Below are 20,435 nucleotides of genomic sequence, written 5' to 3'. Positions count from 1 at the left end.
TTTATTTAATGTTCAAAGATAATTTGTTTTTTACGCCCAATTCACTAACTTTCTACGCGTTCGTATAATTCTGTAGCCACACCATGCAGAAGAAACGACGCTAATTTGAAAAAAAATTCAGCAGTTTTTTACAATGTAGACAGAATATTCTTTGCTACTGTCACAGCAACCGGCTTTCCATAGTATAAATGTTTATTTTTGTTGGATATCAATGAAGGCCAATGGGTCTGGAAATGATACTACATTTTTTTCGAGATTACTAAAATCTGACAAAAAATTGCCCCTCAGAAAATATCATACCCAACTGCTTCCTGAATTGGTGGGACGATAACTTTTCGCAGGCGTCGGTAGTGTAATTAGGGGTGCGGGGAGTCGAACCCCTCAGGGATTCGAAAAGAATCCCCCCTCAGGGATTCGACCCCCCAGCCGACTCAAATGATCCCCATTTTGTACTATTTTGACAAATCCTTTTTTGGCCGACGGACCCTAAGTTTTTTCTAAAGGTTCCTTTGGCGCCAATAATTACTAATTTTGAAGAGGAAGCGCGCTCCAAAGAAGACCTTGGCCTTTATTTTTGAAATTTTGGGAAAATTTGGCCGAATCAGGATATTTGTAAGGCTTTGGGAGAGCTCGATAAAATCAATTTAGTTTGTATAAAAAAAGGTCGACTTAAAATCTCGAAATTTTTTTAAAAATCCGACCCGCTTCCCAAAGAGAAAATCCTAAATCCACCCTTGCCCGGCGTTATACACTAATGACGCTTAGAATGGTCATAACATATTTTAACTGAATAGCTCCTTCAATAGTTTTGTACATTTTTTGACATTAGAAGGCTCAGTTTTATTTAAAATCAGGTATCTAAACAATGTAATTGTGATTCTGAATTGAAGTTTAAAAAGATAATGAAATATGTGCAGCGTTCTGTTAATCTAAAACATAGTTAGTGATTGAGTCCACAGTTATTGATTAATGATTATTGTCGGCAGTGAGCTCTCTACTCAGTGACCATGACAGTGATGATGCCGTACGCCTTCAGCCACGCCTCCTTCTTCTCCTCGCTCCACTTGGCCTCCGAGACCCTCTTCACCACTTGAGTCAAGATACAGCCCCCCAGTTTCTGTGCCAACAATAACAACCAATCAATCAACCCCTCTCTTTAACTATCCCTCTCTCTATGCTACCTACCCGGGTTGACCATCCTACAAAAAAGTCCTTTATCTTAGAACTTCTAATCAGATTTGTAGGAAATGTCCGCTATTTTTCAATTTTTTTTTATAAGAAGAGCTCTAAGATAGCGATTTCTGGTCAACCCAGGTAGTGACAAAAAACCACCCATAGAAAAGGACTAATTCAATGATTAAGCTTACTGGAACTGTATTCCTAGTTGCCTGGCCGACGATGTGGTTTTTTGATTAAAAATTGACTGAGCAACACAGCACAGAATAATGACAACCAATTCTAAAAAACAATCTTAGGCGATGGTGGTTTATTTCCCAAGTAACACACATGGTTTCGATCATGGTGGTTTTTGAGAAACAATTGATTTTTCTAAAATTTTTTTATCGTCCTTTTTTTCTATGCAGAGGAAAAACTAGTTGCATCAAATCAGCTTTCCGGGAGAATTAATAGTAGCTTTACGTAGAACAAATTAGACGCTCTAAATATTATACCGCAAAAATTGGCTTCAATCATTGGAGAAAAAATACCAAAAAGTCAAGACAAATTGAAGTTAATTCCTACAAACAGGTCATCCGAGCTAGACCATTGAAAAGGATTAAACTTTTTATTCGGCTATATTTTTTCATGCCATTTATCGTTTTAAATGATCGTCATCATCAGAACTGATAAAATTATAAATAACAGTGTTTTAGAACCGCGATTAAAATGAGCTCCAACATTTTGTTTCCCTAACTATTTGTCTAATTTCCGAGTCGAGGTCCGCTACTGGTGTCCATCCAGACTTTGTAAATCCCGCTGCGCCCAAACCCAGTCCAAATTTACATACTTACACAAGGTGGTGGTGTTGGTGGTGGGGGGGGGGGGGTTCGGGGAGTTCTGGAAAATAACTGGTGTCAAATAAATGTCTATGGTGACAATCAACTGACCCCGAATAATTCAGTCGGCACCTTCTTCTTCGTGTGCATCGCCCCCAGAGAGCTCAGCTTCGGCTCGTGCTTCTTCACCCCATTCAAGTCCACCAGACAGTCACTGATCACCTTCCCGATGGACTTGGCGTGGCTTTTGAAGCGGGGGTGACTTCTCATCTCTTTCGCTGTTTTGCTAGCATCAGCCCACGGAAATATTTGAAACGTTTCGGGGTTTTCTTCCATGAATCTAAAGACAAAAATAGTCCAAGTTATTAGGTTTCGAGGCAGAAGCAGATTGGCGGTTTTGAGGGGCGATCGGATTTCAGGTACTAACTGCTTCACCGCCTAAAGGCCACTTCTTTGGTTCTGTGCATCATCCTTTTTCAGCTGTAAAAAAGCGTTTTGCGCGCCAGTATAAACCGTTTTTTTTATGAGTGTGTGCCAAAAGATGCCTATAAACAACCAAAAGTTTGCATGTGGGCAGAAAAATTTCTCAAAAAAGGATCCTTATTGTGTTTTAGGACGGCTCGGAAGTTCAATTTGATCTAAAAAAAACTGGCAAAAAAAATTTCCATTTTTTTTTGAAAATCCTATATCCGCGCCTGATCCAAGGTGTAGCTGGTTTTTGTTACGACAGCGTCGTGGCTTATGGTGACCGGAGGGGACTATGGATTAACTTTTGTTTCCTTTTCGCCGGACTTGACGACCTCAAACAAACTAGTGGCCGTGGCTCGGATTTACAAGAAAAAAAGTCCATTTAAAAAAAATAGGCCTGAAATTTTCAATTCAACTTTTAAGATTAGAAGAGTATGTTTTTGCTCTTTCACACATGTTTTTTCACGACAAGGCATGAATGAAAAATGAAATATTAGAACGCATGAATAAAAAATGAAATCATTTGCATAGTTTCGCGCACTTTTCACAACTTTCCGGGCTCTTTTTTTGAAAAAAGCCCGATTATAACAATTGAAAGAGCAAAAATGGCTCTTTTTCCTCTTCCCCACCTGCAATTTTTTAAAAGTAAAATTACTGTTCCCACCAACCGATTAACAAGAAAATTGGCATGCGGACTTATCGGGCCATGACAAACATATTTGGTCTTCATAATTAACCTTGTAAAACCACTCATTACATCATAAAAGTGATGCTCATACGAGGTGGGAGGGGGGAAAGGAAAAAGAGCCGCAAAAACAAACAGAAAGAGCAAAAACAAACTCTTCAACAGTTAGAACATAGTTGAAGATGGCCTCGGGCAAAAGAACCGCACTCGGGCACTTCGTGCCCTCAGGCCGGGCTCTTTTTCCCTCGGGCATCTTTCAACTATGTTCTAACTACTACAAAGACACGGATCAACAAAAAGCACGACGCGAAAATGACATGCCAATTTAAGTCAATTGCAAAATTATGCTTGTTTTAACGTTCCATGACAATCTACCTTATTCTAATCTACCCTATGCCCTATGAACATGTCAATTGGTCAAAGATAAAGGTCAATTGAGCTGGCTATCTCGGTTCTCTTGTGGCTTCGTGGCCACTCTAGTTTTTAAATTTGTTTCAACAAAAACAAAGAAAAAATTTGAAGTAGAACTCAACTGAGAAAATCTAAATTTAATTGGCCTAAAATCCTCTTATTTGCTCAAACGTAGACTAAAAACCGTAAATTTGATTTGATTTTTTTCTGGTCACTGATTACTTTATTTAGTTCACCGAGGCAGCTATTTAAAAACGTTGTTTCGAAACGCAATTACATCTTGGCTGAAAAGTTTCATTACGATACCTCAAATGACCCCCTCCCACCTCCAAGCTATTGTTGAGGTAGTCAAAGTTGGTTCGAAAAAAAACAGAGCCTATTCCTTTTCCTTAGGTCTTTCATACTTCGTGAAGCGGTTGTAACAAAACAGAAAAAATAAGATAAGAAGAACAAACTAAATGTATTTGTATGTTTGGACAGAATTATTTAAATGATTATTATGTAAAAAAAGACAAGTTTAATATCAAAAATACATTTCGAGCAAGAATTACCTAAATCTGCATAACTTTAGTGAAAAAACTTTTTTAATTTTCAAAAATGATTCATTATTTTTCGAAATTGCGTATTAGAATATTTGATCGAAATTGTCCTCGTAATTTTTTCGAGATTATCCTTTTGCTCTGATCGCCGATTTATGTTTATAAAAAAGGAATTGAATAGCAAATAAATGATTTTAAAATCAGCTGCTTTAAAGTGCTAAAATATTAGCTGGTAGACACAATGATTGACTAATAACACATCATTTTGAACTTTCACATTTTTACATATTTAGATTTCACTATGTATACATTTAGTTACCATTTTTACTACATAAAAATGCGATGCGAATAAATTTACTGATTCTTAGCAAATTTCTGTGCCCAAACTTTTTAGCCGCAATGTATTAATTATTAATTTTTAAATAGTGCTATGAAGGGAAAAAGGAAAAGGGACCAAAAAATCTTTTATGCAGCCATAGCAACCCATAACAGTGAGCTCCTGAAACTTAATTAGCCCATCCTCCAACATCTAAATGATTTTAAAAGTTCACAAAAAAGGAGAAAAAAAGTTTTCCTTTCGGTATTTGAAAGCGAAAAAGACAATATCTGGAAGTTAAAGAGAAGAGAACGTATAGTCTACTCGCACCTGCTTTACGGCCAATTTTGCAACCATTGGTTTATTTATTAAACGAAGATATCTATGGTCGGGATGCTCCAGCTTTAAAAAAAAATTAAAAGAGCAGTCTGTCAGTTTTGAGCATTTTTCTATGCATACTTGAGTTTTTAGGTTTGACATTGAGAAAATTTTTTTTTGCATGCTGACAGATATTTTTTTTTTAAACAGGTCATTTGCTCTTTTTAATTAATTTTATCTGTCCACTTATTGATACTTATTATATTTCTTCTATGAGTCTATGAGTTTGTTCTTCATATACTCTACTCACTGTTGGAGGACGTCCTCAACGAAATCGTCATAATTGGGCAACAGTACTTGCACATCCTCCATAATCAGACTCTGCTGTTCCTCGGACACTTGCATGGACTCCAAAGTCGCCATTTTTATTGTGATCTAAACAATTGTAGAGACCAATTTTCAAGAAAATATCTAGGAATTAATAAGTCACCCACGTGATTCTGTATAGCCCATTCACCCCTAACCCCCCCTCCCGCCACTGCGCTTGCAACCCCCTCGCCTAATTGATTTTGTTCTGAAAAGAAGTTGCATTTATTGGCGAGATCCCTTTTGTTGCAAATTGTCATATTACGGTTTGGATCTCGACCACTGAACCGAATGCATTAAAAGCAATATCAGATACAGTGCTGATGTAAATTATCCAGATGAAACGAAGGGCCTGCAAACTTTAAACGCGTGTTTCTCATAATGGGTTAATGTTAGACAAAAATGAACGAAACAAAAGTTGCTTAGATTTTTGCTAAATTATCTTGGTGCAATTTATTTTGCGAAAGCCGCAAACAAAATTGTACCCCTAAAATTGATAATTTTGGCATTTTTAATTAATCAAGAACTATTCTAACTCTACCAAATAAATTGATGAGAAAGTTATATCAAAAGAAACCTCTTACAAAACCCAAAAAGTTTTAGAAAGTTTAAATCTCCACAATTTTGCGCAAAACGTTTGAAACTTGTTTTTTTTTAAAAAAGACCTTTTGAGCTAAAAAAAACTTCGAGCGCTTAATTTTCATAGACAAAAGAATCAAGGGTCACATCGAAGGTTTTCTGTAATGGCAGAGTTTTCAGTTTCAGATGATAAGATATAGCCTATACCTAACCAAAAAAACAATCCATATTCTCAACGTCTGATTTTTCAAAACAGAGGCCTCGTAGCCATATACAAAAAAAATACAATTTTGAGTGAAATTCAAAATTTATCTGACTTGGCATCTAGCAATACGTAGTTTTATTTGCGATACAACGCCGCACATTCTGTTGATTTTTTCATTTGAGATTTTTTTAGTATTTGTACTCAGGGCGAGGCACAAATAGAAAGCAAAACTCAAAAAAATTACGCGGAAAAGGTGCCAGCTATTGTATGGAAAAAAGAAAAATGTGATTTTCATAAAATGTTCTTTTTCTACACAATTGGAAGAGACTATATGATACGAGTTTTTTCCGAAATATGAAATTGTATGCTAAGCATTTTTTGTCCATCCGGGGATGTATTAACTGTCTGTGCTCAGTTGTGCAGTCGTAGGAATAATTTAAGATTCGGTTTTACCGGTCAAATGCGTTTAATTACTACTGTTCGACAGCGCGACCTGACCAATTTTCAAAGCTATTCGTAGTTAAGTTGACCATTGATCACTCAAACTCATACACAGTGACACACTTCCAGTTTGTAGTTTTAATTATATTTAATACTGCTTTCATACGTTTTCGAGGGAAAAAAACAAGGTTTGGACTGACATTCATCTAAGTTGTTGTCATAATGCTATTCGTCAAAATCATGAAACCTAGTGATGTAAACCTGACATGTCAATTGCGACCCGTTAGTAGTTTCATGCATTATTGATTCTTGCTTTATTGTTCCGTTTTTGGAGAAAGTGACAGAATATTCGTGCTCCGGTGACTTTTGTCTCCAAACAAAATTCGATTTTTAGCTAGCAATTTTTGACCAATCGTTAAGTTTTGGGGGTTTAAAGAGTGCCAGTTGGGTTAATTTAGGACAATTAATATGCCATATATTTTGCACTGTTAACGCGTGAGCGGAGATTTCATCCCTCTTTTCGTTCCAAAATAAATTGAAGCATGCTATTTGAACTAATTAGAAATTTTACTATGTATTACTAGTTTGTGCTACATATTACGTTGTACTTAACAATGCGTGCGGGAGGATGATTTCCTAAAAAAACTGAAAAAAAAATATTTGTTTTGAAAATCTCATAATTTTTTTAAAAGCAGTCAGAAAGTTCATGGTTTTGCCCTGATAGCAGCAGTCGTGTCTGCCTTTGAATGTGAGTATTTACTAAAGAGACTGCCCGTTTATCAGGGAGAAGCCCAAAATGTTCCGACTGCACTCTAAGGCCAATTAAATAGTTTTTGTTGAAAAGTTGACGAAATAATTGAAACAAGTTTGTTTTTGTCAATTTATCCCTCACATGATAGTGTACTGTAACTACAAAAAGTTTTATAAAGCGCCTCGTTTCCTAATCACAAAAATAATTGAATTGGCTGAGTTCAGTTGGTAACGCGTCGGTTCACAGCTTAAGCTTGTCATATGCACGCAATAAATCGCGCGCTAATTATCTTTTTGAGCTCTTGAGAACAATATCCTTTAGATGCTGTGAAACATTTCCGTCGCAGACGCTCAATTAAAAAGTCGATAATTGACTGAATGAAAAAACAAAACAATCCAAGCAAGCATAAATATTCCACTTTTTTGTTGAAAGTCAAAAAAATAACCAATGATATTCTATATCTAACATTTTTATCAGTTACTTTAAAATAGGACTGTTCGCAGTCAAACCACTTTTAAATAGAATAGAACAAGACTTCTCGTATCAGGGCGAAGCCCTGAATGTTCCCACTGCCTTTTAAGTTCTTTGGAGCAGTAATAACATAAAAAATTTAAATGTAACGAAATAAAATTTTCTGTGAAAACATTCCCCCACAGTCATATTAAATACAAAGTGTTAAATTTTGCTGCTATTAACAAATCAATTATGGCATATGAGCTTCTTTGAACCAATTCTCAGACGGATTAAATCTCGCTTACGCGTTAATAGCGCGAAATACATCGCCCGTTAATTGTCACAATTTGGCCAAAATAACAATCTTCAAACCCCCATAACTTTACAAAAAAAGGTCACAGGTGAAATATCCTTTCAAGTTTAAGCTCAAGACAACAATAGCTTTTGAATGATATAAAAAAGTTCCGTCAAAAATGGCTAGTTAAAAAGTCGAAATTTGTCTGAAGCAAAAAAAAACCATCCCGAGCACAAATATTCCGTTACTTTCGTTACGAAAGTCGGAACAATAAAGTTGATCTCAGTTGATAATCATTGGATTAATTCATTGGAACAATGAACCTGGGAAACAAAACTGCTCGTATCAGGGCGATGCGCTGAATCTTCATAGTGCCGTTTAAAGTGCATAAAAAGAAAATTTGTCAAAAATTAATATAATATTTAAAAAATGCTGAAGTTCCTGTTCTCTTTGTTTTTTTTTGTCCTCCCTTCACGCTATTTAATATACAAATTTATATATTCCGAGCCTGTAACACAATAATAGGAGCAAATTACTTGCATCAGTTCAATTTATATATTTTTGAATATAAAAACGATTTATTTAGCCGCTCTCGCTTTTATAGCACGAAATATATCGCTCGTTTTTATCCCATATTATTTATCCCAAATGGCAATTTTAAAACCCGCATACTTTACCAAAACCTTATAATGTTTTAGCATTATTAATTTTAGCATTTTTTAATATTAAATTTGAGCTTAGGTCATCGGAACTCTTCGGATGATATAAAAATCGCGTCAAAATTGGCCAATTAAAATTCGAAATTGGTGACAATTAGACGGTGTAGTCTATCTGAAATTACTCTATGAGATAGCAAATCTGTACCGTCTCACAACATATAGATACCTGCGACTTGTGTCAAGACTTTAAAAGTCGCGCCGACTGTCATGGTGCAGCGACCTAAGGCTCAAAATCTGGACATGATTTTATGGAGTACAAATTTCGGACATATCTCATGGGTTTAATCATGCTCTCAAAATCTAATCGTCAGGTCATGTTCAAATTATAAACTTGATACTGTGACATTTAATGTAAGTGTGCAAACATTGCACATGCCCTCATGGAGGCAGAAGAGAAGATAACAGATTAAGAAGAGCTTTGGTCGAAATTACAAAACAAGATTCTGCTTTTATTTTACAATTACCGACCCAAAAGGCAAACATTACAAAATCGCGTGATCAGGAGCCATAAGCTCAAACTAAGAACGCAAAATTCCAAAGTTCAATACCGCAATTGAATAAATGAACCGATAATGTAGGTTGTACCATTGTGTATAGGGACGGATCTAGGAATTTTTCGAAGGGGGCCGATTTTCAAAAAAAGTTCAAAAAAATTTTGAGCAAACATTTTAATTTTTTTAGGTCGACCATTGTGATTTTCCGAGCCTCCTAAATTACAAAAAAAGCCCTACTTTTGCCAAATATTCTGTGCCGCATGCAAGATTTTGAATAAAGGCCAAAAATGCGCATTTAGGCCTTTTTGGGAAATCCCCCTCAAAACTAGTATTGCCAGTCAGGCAAAATGGATATCTCAAAATAGTACAAAGTGAGACCCTTTGGGTCTGCAGAGGGTCAAAGTCCTGAGAAACTGTTGCAAAACTGCTACTCGAGACTGTTATCCTGCTAATTACTTTATCTTATGAAAATCAAAAATAGAAGAACGAGTGCATCAAAAAACAACACTTGGTTTAATTCATTGAAAAGCCCTGTTTTTCATCGAAAGGCCTGTTTTTAACAAACTTTCTGTGTCGCAGGCAAGTATTTAAAAAAAAACAGGTCAAAAATGTGCTTTTAGGCCCTTTTTGGTAACTCTCTTCATCAAAATTAGCATTGCCAGTCAAGCAAAAATAAATATCTCGAAAAATTAATACAAAGTTGGGACCCTTTGGGTCGGCAGAGGGTCGAACTCCTGAGAAATTGTTGCAAAACAACTACTACTTGAGACTTTTATCCTTCTAATTACTTTATATCTTTTGTTTGCATCGACCTCTAATTTTCATCAATTCGGCCATTCTTTTTCAAATATGAAAATCAAAATCAGAAGAATGAGTGCATCAAAAAACATCACTTGGTTGAATTCATTAATAACTTTACAATTTAAAAAAATGTTTTCTAACTTAACATTCGAAGAACAAGTTTCAGCGGACACTGAAGACTATCAAGTCTGTTTTAAACGTCGAAAACGAACTTTCCAATCCATGGGTAACATATGACGTTCAAAACTTTTTAATAATTGTAAAAATGTTTACCTTCTTATCATCTTAAGTTATATGCATTAATGCTAGTTTTGAAAAAAAAACACGGCATATTAAAAATCAAAGCTCAACATTAAAACATTTTTTTTCGAAAATATCAGAGATATGCAAACATATTACGCGGCATGATTCATCAAAAATTGATCTAATTCAAACAGTGGTTCAATTAAGCAACCGATGGAAAAACAACCTGCCTAACGGAAAATTTCTGTGAAAAGTAATTAATCACCTATATGGTTGTCTCCTAGGTTTGCAAAATTCTACATAAGTCCAGATTCAAGTATATCAACAAAAATCCATAGACTATCCGTGTCAAAATCAACCAGAATGATGTATGGTTTACCCTTACATACATATATTTCTTTCTTGTTATTCACTCCCACTTTTTGCTTTATCTTTAATCGTGGCTCTTTTCCTAAAGAGTCGATTACTTCATAATTTTTAAAGGAAGTTATTATGTACTTCACTTCAAAATCAGACCTTAAATTTCTGCTTAGAAATTTTGCAACCTCATATACATGTTTTTCCAGCAATGATCAATTTTTATTTTTTCGTTTTACTTCTTAGTTAATTCTTACTTTTCACAGGTTTTTTTTCGCCTACACATGGTTCGCAAAAAATGTCTGCTGACGTTGTGAGATATTGACCCTTGTTTGTTTTTGTAGTGCCAATAATTAAAACAACATACTGAAATGCGGGTTAAAAATTTTTGTATAAATTTTGTTTCTTAATAGCGCCGATATATCTCAGAAAAAAAACATTTTTGCTCCGACCATTGAAAATGTTCAGAAAAAGACATTTTTGTTCCGACCATTGAAAATGGGGAGGAATTTTGTATCCGGATGTGCTTTAATTTTTTTAAATTTGCACGCAAAATCATGTACCACACATAATCATCGGACTGATTTGAGTGACATATCATATAAAAGCTCTTTCAGTCGTGATCCAAACGAAATTAAATGTGAAAACATTTCGCAGTGTCGAGTAAGACCGGTTTGAGTTTTTTGAAATTGGGGTTTGGTCTAATTTCGAGCTAATAAGGTTACCATGCAGCATCTTTAAGCTTAATTAAGCGGTGAAAACTTTGTTTAATTCAAGTAAAGGCAGCGTAGTGTTTGGTGTTTTTTAGCGCAATTTTGAGAACCAAAAACTTGAAATTTTAAAAATATTTTGCAAAAAAAATCGAAAAAAAAATTGAATTTTTTTTTTCAATTTTTTTCCTTTTTCTAGTCATTTTTCTTTAAAAACTGTTTTAAAAACTGTTCCACTATGACTCTAAATTATGCCTAGCTTCTCTTTTTTTCTTCAGATCTTTTAATCACAACAAACAGAAAAAAAGACACCAATTTGAAAAAAAAACTCCTTACATTTTTTAAGACTGTGGTCAGAACATTCTGTGCTACTTGCAAAGTTACCGGCTGTCCTTGTTTTAAAATAAAGTTTGGTTGCAGGAAAAGTTGGATTAAAAAACTTGATTAAACTTTCATTGACATACAGGATAGCAAATGTTTATAAAAACTCTATTTTGACCATGCTTTTGAGTTAGGACTGGTGTGTATAACTCATAGAGTAATTTCGGATAGGGTACACCGTCTGCTCGTCACGCTATCTTATTTTCGGCCGGATAGATTCGTGCAACTTCTTAGTCTAATACCGATCCTAATCTTACTCTTATACTATCTAGTCTCAGGTTGTTTAACTAGTCTCTGCTAGGCTCAATAGATCTAGGGTATACTGGTTTATTGCGGCTGCTGAAGTGCTCGGGAGAGTCCAACTAATTTCTAAGTTAAATTCAAATCTCTCTGGTGCTGAAATTACAAGTAACTTCAGCACTTACAAATAAGTGGGTTGTTAGTTAGATGGATCGTGATTGGTTAATATTAAATACTTTACATTGGTAAAACATTTAATTTATCCAATCATAAAATATAGTTTAGATCAGGTTCCACCCATCCGGGTTTTACAGAGTTTTTTAGAACAGTCCTTCTGTAATTCAAGGATGGATGATGGACGTTGGTATTTGGCGAACATCATATTTCTTTTGTTTCCTTTTTGTTTAGGAAGTTCCAGGAAGCTGGAGTTAGAGACATAAGACGTTGTGTTCTTCTTGTGACAACGACTGAGTCTCTGCAACAAAATCAATTCTGATTTCAGAATGGTTGGCTATGTCAGGTTTTTCTGTTCTTCGGGGAGAACTTCTTTTGTGTCTGATCTAGCTTGGGAATGGCGTGGAGATTGTGCGTGGAGGGGATGCCTGGTTACTCGGATCTGTACGTACACTTGGGTCATCGAGGTGGTCATTGGTCTAGTTCAATGAAGTCCTTTTCTGCGAGGTCAAGTCGTACTCTAAATCCTTTGAGTTGTGGTTGTGAGCGGCATATCGATTGTAGTTGGTCATTCTCTCTCGAGTGTAGTGGGGTCGTCTTGTCTTTTGATGTTCGTCCTTGGTGTTGTATTCTGATCTATATATTGCATCATGTGATTTTACATTTTATAAAACTTTTATTAGTTTAATATTTTTTAATAATGATTTTAGTTAGTTGTTTTCACAAAAGCTTTTTGTTTTAGTTCGGTTATTTTGAAGAGTTACTCACCCTTGAGTAGCTCTTATTAAAAATAGAGGTGTGGTCACAAAGCGTGGATGTAGCGCGGTGGGTTAGGCCGGCTATAGAGCATGCTCAGGACGTCCTTCCTGGTGGGTTAGGCCAGGAGTGGGAGTATGATTTCATGCGGTTTTTGTGAGGGGTCCTGTTATGTGACAACGTTTTATGTTGGGTTTGTTGTGGTTTTTCTTATGTTTCGTTGGTTGTGTCTTTTTTTCAAAAAGCAAATTGTTCGTGGTATGGGTTTGTCTTTCGACTTTTTTGTGTTTTATTATTTCTTTCTTAGACTTTATAATAGTCTTCAAAAGAATAAATTATCCAGTTTTAAACTGGGTTAATCCGGTTTGGGTACCGTTGGTTTCCTTTTCTTAGTCATGCTGTTATTCTATGATTTGTGGTATTTAGTAAGCTGCGTTGGTTAGTTTCGTTTAGTATATGATTCCTTTCCAACCGGGTTAAAGGAAAGTTTGAAACATGTTATTATATGTTAGAGTTGTTGAGTGTGAAAACTTGAAACTGAAATTCATTATTTTAAACAATCCTTCGTGGGCGAGCTGTGCGAGTGTGGATAGAATTTCTGTGCGAATGAATGAAAATATCAAAAGGTTAGTACTGCAATTGCATTTTATTAATTTACTGCGTAGAATTTGGAAATTTACTGCTAGTTATGGGGGAATTTTAAGATACAAATTTTCATCATAATTAGATTTACTGCTTGTGGGGAAAATTTTAGAAATGAATTTATTGCATTGGTATTAAATTTATAAATCTATAAGTGTAAGAGATTAATAGAATTTTTGAAATCTGTTTGATGAAGTTTGCGATTTTTATTTGTCTTTTGTGGTTTTTGTAGGTGATCGTCGGATGAAGGCTAAAAATCTAAAGAAAACATGAATAAAGTATGGTGAGTTGTTTAATATTTTAATTAGTTAGTAATATTCATTTAATTCATACTTACCTGTTAGTCGTCGGGGAAAAAACCGTGGGGGAAGATGTCGTGAATTAGTTCTGAAGTTGTTAGTAGTTTAGCTAAGATGCGGATGATATTTTTAGTCTGAAGCAGTGGCCAAAGCAATTGAAGTGCCTTAATAGTGGTTAGTTCTTCAGTGCCAACTGCAAACTCATAAGGTGTGTTTTGGATTAGATTATATAATTTGTGATTGAATTTAGTGTTGTGGATGAATTCTAAAATTGGGATTTCTATAGGTTGTACAAACTCGTGCGGGATAAGGAAGGGTCGGGATTCTTCGGCGTTGAAGGTCTTGGTGATGGGACAGAAGATGTACATTTGGGTTATGGGATCATAATTACGAAGAATACCATGGAGGTTAGTGTCTTTAATACAATATGTGAAATTTAGGAAATACGGTGAAGTGTATTTTGAATTGATGAATTGAAAACGATGGTGTGGTTGTCTAGAGGGTGTGTGGAGGTCAAAGTGATTTTGGATGAAACGATAGTAACTGTATGTATGTGTTTGTTTAGTGCGCAACATAATATCATGTGAGCAGTGCAAATCTCTTTCGTGTGGTGCAAGGAAATGAAAGGTTAGTGAAAAGATTTGGAAGCGTTCTTTAAAACTTTCGTATGCTTGTGTGTTTGTTAGTGCTTCTGAAATAATGTGATCAAACTTTCGGTCGAAGATGTTTAGTGTAAATACATATGGTGTCTTGATGAAAAATTTCTCGGTGATTTGTGGATTAGCGAAGCGATCGTCGTCTAAGAATTGATCTTGGTTAGCTCTGATGATGTTGTGATCGTAGTATTCTAGTGTATATTCATTTGCTCTAGGTGCAGTGTGTATTTTTAGTGATTTTTTATATCCAACGTAAGTAAACTGTCTAGCGGTTAGTGGTGTAGTTAGTCGATATAGCATGTCTTTGTTTCGTTCTATATCGATGGAAGTGCTGGATAAAGGTAAGCAAAGAGGGTTAGTGAAATGATAGTATGAGGTCCAAGAGAGAGTGGGCATTAAAACGTATTCATCTACAAAGTTGCGTGTTTCGTTAGCGTCGTGAGGGGTGTTTAAGGTGTATTGTGGAAATGAGGGTAAAGTGATAGCTAAAAATTCTTTAGTGTTAGTATGCTGGGGGTGGTTGATGTATTCACGGGCTGTTCCTGGTTTTGCTGGGAAAGGATGGTTGGGGAATTTTCTTTTAAAAGTGCGGTAAGCTCTATTAGTGTTTAGTGAAGATATAGTGGATGTGCCTCACTGGTCGCACCAGATGAGTTAGGACTGGTGTGTATAACTCATAGAGTAATTTCGGATAGGGTACACCGTCTGCTCGTCACGCTATCTTATTTTCGGCCGGATAGATTCGTGCAACTTCTTAGTCTAATACCGATCCTAATCTTACTCTTATACTATCTAGTCTCAGGTTGTTTAACTAGTCTCTGCTAGGCTCAATAGATCTAGGGTATACTGGTTTATTGCGGCTGCTGAAGTGCTCGGGAGAGTCCAACTAATTTCTAAGTTAAATTCAAATCTCTCTGGTGCTGAAATTACAAGTAACTTCAGCACTTACAAATAAGTGGGTTGTTAGTTAGATGGATCGTGATTGGTTAATATTAAATACTTTACATTGGTAAAACATTTAATTTATCCAATCATAAAATATAGTTTAGATCAGGTTCCACTTTGGCGCCGCAGGCGAATGTTTGAAAAACGGTTCAAAAGAGGCGTTTTGGACCACAAAGTTGCATTTTTCCTCCCTCCCACAAAATTAGTAAGTATATTTTTAGAAAAACCGCCACTTTGTCCCCTTAAATCTGCCTCTGCCTCAACTACTGTCAAGCCTGTGTTTTAAAAAATTAAAATAAAAGAAATATAATTGTAGAAATGGAATTTTAACTTACCTTTTTCTGCCAAAAGGATTTGAAATGAAAAGAGGATCGTTTTGGATGAAACGTAGCTTCAAATCAGCTGGAGTTAAATCAGAAAATCTGAAGTGAGTTTGTTTGATTATAATCTTACAAAGGTATTTGACGAGTTATGAGTCTAAATGGCGAGGTAACAACTATCAAATTCACAGTGCTGTTTAGCGATAAAACTTTCGGGGGGTCTTATTACGTTTTGGACTTGGCAGCCGTCATCAGCAATCAATCAGACAACCTGGAGTTACCCACTAGAGCATAATTAATCAATCAACCAATCAATCAATCTAAAATTTTGAAAATACATCAAAACACCTGCGAACAGCTTAATTTTTCAAAACTCCTCTCTTCGTGGACTTTTCAAGATAAACAATATATTGAAGCTCGTGAAGGGTTGCAAAACTTTCAGCAACATAATCTTTTTTGGGCAAATGATGGACAATCAAAGATGTGGAGTCATCAATTTGATTTCAATAAGAAACAAGTTTTTCAAACCTAATTAGCAAATACACTAGAGGAAAATTAATTTTTTTAAATGTATTCTTAGGCGTAAGTCCTTTTTTGAACGGACGACCACGAGAAAAAAGTATCAATTATTATATTACAATAAATGATATTACACCCAAAAACATTATACAAAAGGTTTTTAACCTACAATATATCTATCGATTTCTCTCACAACTCTGCTTTATCTGTGCTTGCGTGGTCAAAGATTCCTTCACTCTTTCGATGATCAGAACAATCTATATCGATACCAGTTTTGCGTTTTTTGCAGACTGCCAGATCGACTGGTAGTTTTTTTGAAACTGTTAGAAAACTCAAAATTACCAGAAAATTCAAACAATGATACGAATAAAGCTTACACAGAAAAAAGGGTCTTCTGAGACAAAGAGTCAAGCCGAGGGGACTTCATCCCTAACTTTAATCATAGTTTAGATTTTCATACTTTAGATCGTATCATCACGAGTTTAGCCATAATCACACGTGAAACAGCTAAGAAAAAATGAAAGTTTGAAATGTGGGGTGAAAAGAAGTGGAAAAGAGCCGAAAAATTAAAACATAAGGAATTGTGAAGGGACAAAGGTTTCAAACAATATAAACATTTTTAGGCCGAATTAAACCTAATTTTTCTGCACTTTCCTCATAACAACGAGCGTTAAATCAAAAGCAACTGCATTTTTTTCTAAAAAAAACACTGCATTGAAAATTGCAGGCAAACTTAACAAAAATTTTTGAAATAATCTATTATAACCGATTATAATTGAATAAAATGCATCAAATTGATATATCGAAAAAATTGGAAATATTCTTTTTTCAATCAATTATAATAAATTATTTGTGGTTATTGCGAGGAATGACAACAAAAACATAATATATTTTGTTATTATCCATGAAATTTATTATGCAGGGTTTTCATGAAGCTTAAAAAATTTTTGGTCGATTACAACTGCTGTTTTTTGTTAGAAGCTAGTCTGGACTTTTTTCGGGCATGAGTTTTCATGGTTTTTGCCATGAATGAATTTTGAAAGTTTATTAAGCAGAATAAAAACTTAATAAACAATGTGATTTTTTTCACATTTTGAAACATCATCAACGTTCTTAAAGATGAGAATGAGATAGTGATAGCATGACATACTCTTAAAAACTAACAAATTGTTCATTTTCAATGCGTGTTCTTGCTTAATCTTTTTCTTAAAAATTAGTTATGTTATTTTTTCGGCCTTAGAGCTCTATTTTTGCCATTCGGCTTCAAGCCTTGTCGAATTGATGTCCGCTACCCAGAGAGCAAGGTTGGGTATTTTGTTTGGAGTTATCAAAGTTATAGTTTCAATAAATTTATGGTGGTATGAATAGGCGATGGACTGAATTTCGCGAAAAAAAATCAGCCTATCAGAATTCAGCATTCCAAAATTTGGAAAAAAAGCAAGAAAAAAAAACATTTCCTCTGATTTAAAAATCATATTGGCCCAATATAAAACGGTAGAAATATACAAAATTGGTTTACCCTTACATACATATATTTCTTTCTTGTTATTCACTCCCACTTTTTGCTTTATCTTTAATCGTGGCTCTTTTCCTAAAGAGTCGATTACTTCATAATTTTTAAAGGAAGTTATTATGTACTTCACTTCAAAATCAGACCTTAAATTTCTGCTTAACTTTCTGCTTAAATTTTGCAACCTCATATACATGTTTTTCCAGCAATGATCAATTTTTATTTTTTCGTTTTACTTCTTAGTTAATTCTTACTTTTCACAGGTTTTTTTTGCCTACACGTGGTTCGCAAAAAAATGTCTGCTGACGTGAGATATTGACCCTTGTTTGTTTTTGTAGTGCCAATAATTAAAACAACATACTGAAACGCGGGTTAAAATTTTTGTAAAATTTAGTTTTTTAATAGCGCCGATATATCTCAGAAAAAAAAACATTTTTGCTCCGACCATTGAAAATGTTCAGAAAAAGACATTTTTGTTCCGACCATTGAAAATGGGGAGGAATTTTGTATCCAGATGTGCTTTAATTTTTTTAAATTTGCACGCAAAATCAGGTACCACACATAATCATCGGACTGATTTGAGTGACATATCATATAAAAGCTCTTTCAGTCGTGATCCAAACGAAATTAAATGTGAAAACATTTCGCAGTGTCGAGTAAGACCGGTTTGAGTTTTTTGAAATTGGGGTTTGGTCTAATTTCGAGCTAATAAGGTTACCATGCAGCATCTTTAAGCTTAATTAAGCGGTGAAAACTTTGTTTAATTCAAGTAAAGGCAGCGTAGTGTTTGGTGTTTTTTAGCGCAATTTTGAGAACCAAAAACTTGAAATTTTAAAAATATTTTGCAAAAAAAATCGAAAAAAAAATTGAATTTTTTTTTTCAATTTTTTTCCTTTTTCTAGTCATTTTTCTTTAAAAACTGTTTTAAAAACTGTTCCACTATGACTCTAAATTATGCCTAGCTTCTCTTTTTTTCTTCAGATCTTTTAATCACAACAAACAGAAAAAAAGACACCAATTTGAAAAAAAAACTCCTTACATTTTTTAAGACTGTGGTCAGAACATTCTGTGCTACTTGCAAAGTTACCGGCTGTCCTTGTTTTAAAATAAAGTTTGGTTGCAGGAAAAGTTGGATTAAAAAACTTGATTAAACTTTCATTGACATACAGGATAGCAAATGTTTATAAAAACTCTATTTTGACCATGCTTTGGCGCCGCAGGCGAATGTTTGAAAAACGGTTCAAAAGAGGCGTTTTGGACCACAAAGTTGCGTTTTTCCTCCCTCCCACAAAATTAGTAAATATATTTTTAGAAAAACCGCCTCTTTGTCCCCTTAAATCTGCCTCTGCCTCAACTATTGTCAAGCCTGTGTTTTAAAAAATTAAAATAAAAGAAATATAATTGTAGAAATGGAATTTTAACTTACCTTTTTCTGCCAAAAGGATTTGAAATGAAAAGAGGATCGTTTTGGATGAAAAGTAGCTTCAAATCAGCTGGAGTTAAATCAGAAAATCTGAAGTGAGTTTGTTTGATTATAATCTTACAAAGGTATTTGACGAGTTATGAGTCTAAATGGCGAGGTAACAACTATCAAATTGACAGTGCTGTTTAGCGATAAAACTTTCGGGGGGTCTTATTACGTTTTGGACTTGGCAGCCGTCATCAGCAATCAATCAGACAACCTGGAGTTACCCACTAGAGCATAATTAATCAATCAACCAATCAATCAATCTAAAATTTTGAAAATACATCAAAACACCTGCGAACAGCTTAATTTTTCAAAACTCCTCTCTTCGTGGACTTTTCAAGATAAACAATATATTGAAGCTCGTGAAGGGTTGCAAAACTTTCAGCAACATAATCTTTTTTGGGCAAATGATGGACAATCAAAGATGTGGAGTCATCAATTTGATTTCAATAAGAAACAAGTTTTTCAAACCTAATTAGCAAATACACTAGAGGAAAATTAATTTTTTTAAATGTATTCTTAGGCGTAAGTCCTTTTTTGAACGGACGACCACGAGAAAAAAGTATCAATTATTATATTACAATAAATGATATTACACCCAAAAACATTATACAAAAGGTTTTTAACCTACAATATATCTATCGATTTCTCTCACAACTCTGCTTTATCTGTGCTTGCGTGGTCAAAGATTCCTTCACTCTTTCGATGATCGGAACAATCTATATCGATACCAGTTTTGCGTTTTTTGCAGACTGCCAGATCGACTGGTAGTTTTTTTGAAACTGTTAGAAAACTCAAAATTACCAGAAAATTCAAACAATGATACGAATAAAGCTTACACAGAAAAAAGGGTCTTCTGAGACAAAGAGTCAAGCCGAGGGGACTTCATCCCTAACTTTAATCATAGTTTAGATTTTCATACTTTAGATCGTATCATCACGAGTTTAGCCATAATCACACGTGAAACAGCTAAGAAAAAATGAAAGTTTGAAATGTGGGGTGAAAAGAAGTGGAAAAGAGCCGAAAAATTAAAACATAAGGAATTGTGAAGGGACAAAGGTTTCAAACAATATAAACATTTTTAGGCCGAATTAAACCTAATTTTTCTGCACTTTCCTCATAACAACGAGCGTTAAATCAAAAGCAACTGCATTTTTTTCTAAAAAAAACACTGCATTGAAAATTGCAGGCAAACTTAACAAAAATTTTTGAAATAATCTATTATAACCGATTATAATTGAATAAAATGCATCAAATTGATATATCGAAAAAATTGGAAATATTCTTTTTTCAATCAATTATAATAAATTATTTGTGGTTATTGCGAGGAATGACAACAAAAACATAATATATTTTGTTATTATCCATGAAATTTATTAT

At 34.6% G+C, this 20,435-nt stretch overlaps 2 protein-coding genes across 11 annotated transcripts in view; one reads left to right on the top strand and one right to left on the bottom strand.

Annotated features, from left to right (window-relative positions):
- The window catches only part of LOC134847966 (sperm flagellar protein 2-like), a 584,566-nt gene that overhangs the window by 84,567 nt on the left and 479,564 nt on the right, over positions 1-20,435 (top strand). The gene's annotated exons all lie outside the window — the stretch shown is intronic.
- On the bottom strand, positions 807-19,171 carry LOC134847992 (uncharacterized). 2 transcript variants are annotated; one of them, XM_063865320.1, is made up of 4 exons: positions 19,014-19,171; positions 5,042-5,166; positions 2,106-2,334; positions 807-1,117 (listed from the first exon to the last, which is right to left on the bottom strand). In XM_063865320.1, exons 2-4 carry the CDS (start codon positions 5,152-5,154, stop codon positions 995-997), a joined length of 465 nt encoding a protein of 154 aa, XP_063721390.1. In that variant the 5' UTR covers positions 5,155-5,166; positions 19,014-19,171; the 3' UTR covers positions 807-994. The 2 variants fall into 2 exon arrangements, with proteins under 2 accessions (XP_063721390.1, XP_063721389.1); XM_063865319.1 differs by lacking the exon at positions 19,014-19,171 and adding an exon at positions 15,574-15,750 and having other exon boundaries at positions 820-1,117.

This window comes from Symsagittifera roscoffensis, chromosome 6 (assembly GCF_963678635.1).
Source record: "Symsagittifera roscoffensis chromosome 6, txSymRosc1.1, whole genome shotgun sequence".
Classification (NCBI taxonomy): Eukaryota; Metazoa; Xenacoelomorpha; order Acoela; family Convolutidae; genus Symsagittifera; species Symsagittifera roscoffensis.
This window is presented reverse-complemented; position numbering and strand designations above follow the sequence as displayed.